Source organism: Danio rerio, chromosome 24 (assembly GCF_052040795.2).
Source record: "Danio rerio strain M-AB ecotype USA chromosome 24, GRCz13ab, whole genome shotgun sequence".
NCBI classification, from domain to species: Eukaryota; Metazoa; Chordata; class Actinopteri; order Cypriniformes; family Danionidae; genus Danio; species Danio rerio.
Genome location: NC_141044.1, coordinates 39225077 through 39232500, shown reverse-complemented (window position 1 = coordinate 39232500; position 7424 = coordinate 39225077). Strand labels below are relative to the sequence as shown.

The 7424-nt window shown below is 42.4% G+C and overlaps 2 protein-coding genes across 3 annotated transcripts in view; both read left to right on the top strand.

The window, feature by feature from the left end:
- The window catches only part of naglu (N-acetylglucosaminidase, alpha), a 13006-nt gene extending 7519 nt beyond the window's left edge, over positions 1 to 5487 (top strand). The window contains exons 5-7 of one of the 2 annotated variants that reach the window (XR_015525315.1): positions 1 to 36; positions 295 to 2082; positions 2245 to 5487. The exon at positions 1 to 36 is cut by the window's left edge and continues 221 nt beyond it. Coding sequence is in view for 1 of the 2 variants with exons in the window: in XM_087310106.1 (XP_087166232.1) it covers positions 1 to 36; positions 295 to 1022; positions 3139 to 3633 (1259 nt within the window). In the remaining variant the exon portion in view is untranslated. The remainder of the gene's footprint in view (positions 37 to 294; positions 2083 to 2244) is intronic. The other variant, XM_087310106.1, reaches the window with a different exon arrangement.
- The window catches only part of pak1ip1 (PAK1 interacting protein 1), a 379523-nt gene that overhangs the window by 225517 nt on the left and 146582 nt on the right, over positions 1 to 7424 (top strand). The gene's annotated exons all lie outside the window — the stretch shown is intronic.

The following is a 7424-nucleotide window of genomic DNA, read 5'->3' as shown; positions in this document are numbered from 1 at the left end:
CTATCAGCCGTGCCATCTTCAATACCATGACTTCAGGTAACAATTCATTTCTTTTTTTATGCACCATGAAGATGCTGGTGCCGGCAATAAAGTGCTGTTGTACTGTCGCTCATTTTCCTTTGGCGCATCAGATTGCATTTGCTCTAGTTTTGTTAAAAGCCTTAATTGACCTGTTTATTTTCTGGGGCACATTTGGGATTCCCAGCCGGCGATGATTTGAAGCATGGCACCCTCACAACTGCTCACAGATGCGTTGGTGTCTGATTCTCTCCTTTCTCTCTTTCTCTCTGGCAGTGGATCCTCAAGCAATTTGGCTGATGCAGGGCTGGCTATTTATCAGTGACCCTTCGTTCTGGAAAGCGGATCAGGTCAAGGCTTTGTTACACGGTGTCCCCCTGGGGCGCATGATTGTCCTGGATCTATTTGCTGAATCTATGCCTGTCTACTCTTCCACAAACTCCTTCTACGGCCAGCCGTTTATCTGGTGCATGCTGCACAACTTTGGAGGGAATAGTGGTCTCTTTGGAACGGTGGACAGCATTAACTCTGGTCCCTTCAATGCTGTCCGCTTCCCAAATTCAACCCTAGTGGGTTTGGGTATGACTCCCGAAGGCATCGAACAGAATCCAGTCATTTATGAACTTATGAGTGAGTTGGCCTGGCGCAAAGATCCAGTCAACCTTTATAAGTGGGTTTCGCTGTATGCCTTGCGGCGTTATGGTAGCATGGATGAAAATCTGGCGTTGGCCTGGCAGCTCTTGTTTCGTAGCGTGTATAACTGCACTCTTCCCAAATACAAGAACCACAACCGGAGTCCGCTGGTCCATCGGCCATCCCTGCACATGCAAACAGACATTTGGTATGATCCAGCGGACTTCTACAGGGCATGGAAGCTTCTGTTTGAGGCCGCTCCAGGGTTAGTGACTCTGGAAACCTTCCGGTACGATCTTGTGGACGTGACGCGACAAGCGCTTCAGCTTCTTACAACAGAATTCTACAAGGACATCAAAAGCGCTTTCCAGGTAAACCCAAACAGTTTTTGATATTGATGAACTAGTGAAACATCCTACTACATTAAGTATTGAAAATTCATTGCATTTTACACTGGGCATGTTTGCCTGATTCTGAAATTACTAATAAGTCTCATTTGCAATGTACAGTAGAGTTTAGTACAGTACAATTCGGCACAGGTTACCCTGATCAGGCTTGTGTTTCCACTGTCAGCAGTACCCTTACTTAGTAGGCATGGTGATGGTTCTCTGTTTATCAATCGCTTTCAGAAGCAAGTCTTGCTCAACCCCTTTGGTACCGTACTGTTGTGATAGATACGAAAGGGTCCCAAAAAGCAAGTATGTATCACTGAAGTCTGGAGACCGCCAGATGGGAGGGATTACACTGCAAGTAGGATGGGTTTTGGGTTGGTGTAGGTGTAGTAGACGGTAATTAAACGCAACAGGTTACTGTGAGATTGGGTTTAGGGCTGGGGGTAGGTGTAGTAGACATTAATCAAACACAAGAGTTTACTGTGAGGGTGGGTTTAGGGTTGGTGTAGTAGATGTTAATAAAACACAACAGGTTACTGTGAGGTTGAGTTTATGGGTGGTGTAGGTGTAGTTGACATTCATCAAACACAACAGGCTACTGTGAGGTTGGGTTTAGGCTTGGGGTAGGTGTAGTAGACATCATTCATTCATTCATTTTCTTGTCGGCTTATTCCCTTTATTAATCTGGGGTCGCCACAGGGGAATGAACCGCCAACTTATCCAGCAAGTTTTTTTACGCAGCGGATGCCCTTCCAGCCGCAACCCCTCTCTGGGAAACATCCACACATACACACACACACTCACACGGACAATTTAGCTTACCCAATTCACCTGTACCGCATGTCTTTGGACTGTGGGGGAAACCGGAGTACCTGGAGGAAACCCACACGAACGCAGGGAGAACATGCAAACTCCACACAGAAACACCAACTGAGCCAAGGATCGAACCAGCGACCCAGCGAACTTCTTGCTGTGAGGCGAATGTGCTACCCACTCCGCCACTGCGTCGCCCCTAGTAGACATTAATCAAACACAACAGGTTACTGTGAAGTTGGGTTTTGGGTTAAGGTTGGTGTAGTTGACATTATTCAAACACAACAGGTTACAGTGAGGTTGTTGTAGGTGTAGCAGACATTAATCAAACACAACAGGTTACAGTGAGGTTGTTGTAGGTGTAGCAGACATTAATCAAACACAACAGGTTACAGTGAGGTTGTTGTTGGTGTAGCAGACATTAATCAAACACAACAGGTTATGATATTTTCTCAATTCAAACGAGTAACGGCTTAAACCCAGAAACAGTATTCCATATGCCACGACTTAAGACAAAGAGTCCAACCTATCTGCTTGTTATCTAGAAGACATTAAATAAATGAAAACTCCAGGAGGTTTGTACAGCCCACTTGATGCTGGAGTCCCACCTATTTGGACGGCCTCCATCTATACCCTTCCCCAAAATAGTGCTGCGGTTTGCTATTTTGTTATTTATGACATTGGAAATGGAAATAAATGTGTATTGTACCCAAAACAGACCATTTAGTATAACCAAGCCATTAATTTGTACCCAGTGTGGCACACACACAAGAAGAATTAAAGCCTGCTCATAAAATTTGACAAAATAGCTGAATGCTGACCATCCACATGGATATGGACATTTAATATCTCTTTGAAACTGCCCCTTTTTAGCTTTGATCCTAATTGTTCTATTTTGGTGACTGTCGCTTTAAATTCAAATGAGAAGAGGAGCTACAAATGCCTGTGTGTCAGCATAGCAGCAGATTCAAGAACAAGACTAACGTCCTATGCTAATGAGGGATAGATCGTCACTAGTGGGCGGGGCTTTCCCCTCTGATGACATGTACAAAGATAGAATGTCAGTCAAAGTGCTTCTGCAGACGGTTTTATCAAGTCTAACTATAAATAAATAAAATTAATACATTTTTATCAACTGCAAGCTAGAGATATTCACAGACTGTTGCCGCACAACTGTACTTAAACCCCATAAAAAGGTGATTTTTGCATAATAGGTCCCCTTTAAGAATTTTGAGTGCGTAAAAATACAGTTTTTAAATTGTATTTATTTTTTGATTCCCAGACCCAAAAGCTTTCTGACCTCCTCACGGCTGGCGGAGTCCTCGTCTACGATCTTTTACCAGAGTTGGACCGCATCCTTTCCAGCAACGAGCACTTTCTGTTGGGGGCGTGGCTTCAGCAAGCTCAGTCTCAGGGCGTGGATGAGCACGAGGCACACCTGTATGACATCAACGCACGGAATCAGATCACTCTTTGGGGACCCGATGGGGAAATCCTAGACTACGCCAGCAAAGAGTGGGCTGGTCTAGTGGAGGACTATTACTTGCAGCGCTGGGGGCTGTTTGTTAACACCCTGGTGGAGTGTCTGGACAGAGGAAGACCCTTCAAACAGGACGTCTTCAACCAGGCCGTGTTCCAGGTTGAAAAAGGCTTCGTCTTCAATCAGAGGAAATACCCGACTAAGCCACTAGGGGACACATATGACATTGCGCGACGGATCTTCCTTAAATATTACCCATATGCACTGAAAAAGACAGAAACGAAGAAGACTTCATGAGATTGAGTACGAAACTATTAATCAATAGCAGATTGTTGGCATTGTTAAAAACCAGCTATTTATCTTATCAACTTCCTATGACCTATTGATTAAAGACTTTTAAGTAGAAATGTCTGATTTGTTTATATATACACTACCTGACAAAAAGTCTTGTCGTCTATCCCAGTTGTAAGAGCAGCAAGTAATAACTTGACTTCTGGTTGATCCTTTGGAAAAGTGGCAGAAGGTCGATTTTTCTGTTGGATCATCTGTTGAGCTGCATCCCAATCATCACACACTGCAGAAGACCTACTGAAGACTGCATGAACCCAAGATTCTCACAGAAATCAGTCAAGTTTGGTGAAGGAAGAGTCATGGTTTGGGGGTTACATTCAGTATGGGGGCGTGCGAGAGATGTGCAGAGTGGATGGCAACATCGACAGCCTGAGGTATCAAGACATTTGTGCTGCCCATTACATTACAAACCACAGGAGAGGGCAAATTCTTCAGCAGGATAGAGCTCCTCCTCATACTGCAGCCTCCACATCAAAGCTCCTGAAAGCAAAGAAGGTCAAGGTGCGCCAGGATTGGCCAGCCCAGTCACCAGAGATGAACAATGTTGAGCATGTCTGGGGTAAGATGAAGGAGGAGGCGCTGAAGATAAATCTAAAGACTCTTTATGAGCTCTGGGAGTCCTGCAAGAACGCTTTCTTCACTATTCCAGATGACTTTATTAATCAGTGATTTGAGTCATTGCAGAGATGTATGGATGCAGTCCTCCAAGCTCATGATGGAGTCAGTCACAATATTCATTCTGTCTCCACTGCAGCAGGACTTTATATTCTATACTGGACATTATTTCTGTTAAGTGACGAGACTTTAGTCTAAGCACAGTCCCTTACTGTCCTAATGAAATTATTCAAATTCAAGCCATGATCATATTTTATTTGGGTAAAATAAGCGTAATCTAAGACTTTTTCTATAAGCCACTTTTGATACCAAATCATCAACTAGAAGTCAAGTTATTATTTGTTGTTCCTAAAACTTGAACAGGCGACAAGACTTAAGTCAGGAAGTCAGTCAGATATTGCTGCATTATTATGAATGTGTTTTTGAATACCACAGTGCCACTGAGAATGTCAGCAAAGCAGCTACCAATTGAGTGTTGAATTTTTAGGCCTGATTGAAATGATGTGTGTGATGTAGTATGCCTGATTAAACAATGCTTTTAGTACTCTGCATTTTCCTTGAGGAGACGAAAGCGTGCAGTAGCATTTACATAAAATAAACTTGCAGAGAATGACTCATTTGTGTGTCCCCCTCGAGTACTGTTCTGGCAGTTTTCTGTATTTTTAGTTTTGTTTTTCCACTAGTATTGAATAGTATTGATTTGTCTTCTTTTTCTGCTGACATTTTCAAGTTTCTGCTGATTTTTCAGGTTCGGGTCAAATATGCTGTGCACATTTAATCTATTTTTCTCTCTAAAGAATCTGTGAAATGAGGTAACGTGTTTACAAACAAATCGTGAAGACACTGTAAGTTTGCCACTTTGCGATATTAAAAGAAACTGGGTCACCTCCTCCCCCTCAGACCTGACAGACACAACTCTAGTCGGCCTACAGAAGGTGGCTAGCTAACATTGTTGTTGTTTTCTGTGTTGCAGGCTTAGAAATGATCCTGTCACTGAATAAAGTATTACTCGCTCCAGTAGTTAATTCATATCAGGAGCTTGCCCTGGATCTTGTTTAGACATATTTCAATCTGTTAGTAACTTTAGTAAACAAGCACAAAATTGTAATCGTTGTAGAAATTGCTGAAAGTGAAAAATTATTTTTGTATTTGTTTGTCAAATAAAAGCTGTACTTTTCATACTGATAGTGTGCCACAAACACTTTTTATTTGACCTTCTTATACATTAATTTTCATCCGCTTTTCCGGGGACAGGTCGTGGGGGCAGCACTCTCAGAAGAGAACTCCAGACACTTCCTCTAGCCCCTCCGGGACGATCCATAGGCGTTCCCAGGCCAGCCAAGAGACATAGTCCCTCCAGTGTGTCCTGGGTCTTCCCTGTGGCCTCCTCCTGGTGGGACATGCCTGGAACACTTCCCTGAAACAGATGCCCAAGCCACCTCAGCTGACTTCTCTCAATGTGAAAGAGCAGCGGTTCTACTTTATAAGGGTGCGCCCTGCCACCCTGGGAAGGAAACTCATTTCGGCTGTTTGTATCCAAGATCTTGTCCTTTCGGTCATGACCCAAAGCTCATGATCATAGGTGAGAGTAGGAATGTAGTTGGACCGGTAAATCGAGAGCTTTGCTTTCGGCTCTGCTCCTTTTTTACCACAACGCACCAGTTCATCGACTGCATTACTGCTGCCGCTGGACCAATCCGCCTGTCAACATCGCACTCCATCCTTCCCTCACTCGTGAACAAAACCCCAAAATACTTGAACTCCTCCACCTGGGGTAAGGACTTTCCTCAAACCTGGAGATTTACCTTTTTAAGTTCACCCAAAACTGACAATTTAGTCATCATTCACTTATCTTGTTCCAAACCTGTTTACGTTTCTATTGCCTGTTAAACACTAACAAAGATATATTGAAGTACGTTGGAGACCTGTAAGCCTTGAATACCATAGTATTTATTTTTCCTATTATGGAAGTCAGGATTTCAGCTTTCTACAATATCGTCTTACGTGCTCAGAATTAATACAAAGGTTTACTTAGCGAGTAAACATTTTAAGGTGAACCATCCCTTTAATTAAGTGTAGTACAGAAACAATTACAGGACAGCACAGTTAGCTTATGTCAAGTTAAAAAGCTAATTCAGCTACAAAACAACAGATGAACTGAAAAAAAATAATTTTACACATCGAAAGGTGCTCATTTTTTCAATAATGTTACTAATATCAAATAATAAGGTGCGATCTTTTCATATTTGATAATATAAACCAAGTACGCGCTATTAGTTTATTTTTGTAAACTACATTTCCCATGATTCTGATCAGGACAGGAACAGTTTAACAAAAAAAGAAGACATTTTACATCTAGTTGGAAATCTTTAACTATCGAAAACCATATTTGTTTTTCCTACTAGCCTATAGAAGTCAGGTTTTCAAAATATCATATTTTGTCCCTACTGAAAAAAAAATGCCTGAATCAGCCTAGGCTGGTTTAAGCTGGTCAACCAGGCTGGTTTTAGAGGGGTTTTGGCCACGTCCATGGTGGTTTCCATCCATTTCCAGTCTGGTCTTAGCTGGTCAGGCTGGAAAATGACCAGCTAAAACCAGCTTAACCAGCCTAGCCATGCTGGGAGGCCAGCCAAAACCAGCTATGTCCAGTTTAAACCAGGCTGGTCAAGCTGGTTTTAGCTGGTCATTTTCCAGCCTGACTAGCTAAGACCAGGCTGGAAATGGATGGAAACCAGCCTGGAAGTGGCCAAAACCCCTTTAAAACCAGACTGGTCAACCAGCTAAAACCAGCTCACCAGCTTTGGTTTTACAGAATTAAAACATTAAGGTTTGAAAGTACTTCAGGGCGAGTAAATAGTGCGTAAATTTTAATTTTTCGGTGAACCATCCCTTTAATAATGTCTAGTACAGAAACAATTAAGAGTACAGTTAGCTTGCGCAACATTAAAAAGCTAACTCGGCTACAAATCAACACATGAAGAAAAATATATAAATTTTACACACCGAAGGCGCTCGTTTTTTCAATAATCTATCGAACTTTAAATGATGCGATCTTTTCATATTTGGTTTCACAAACCAAGTATGTGCTATATTAGTTCGTAGTTCCCAAACGACATTTCCCA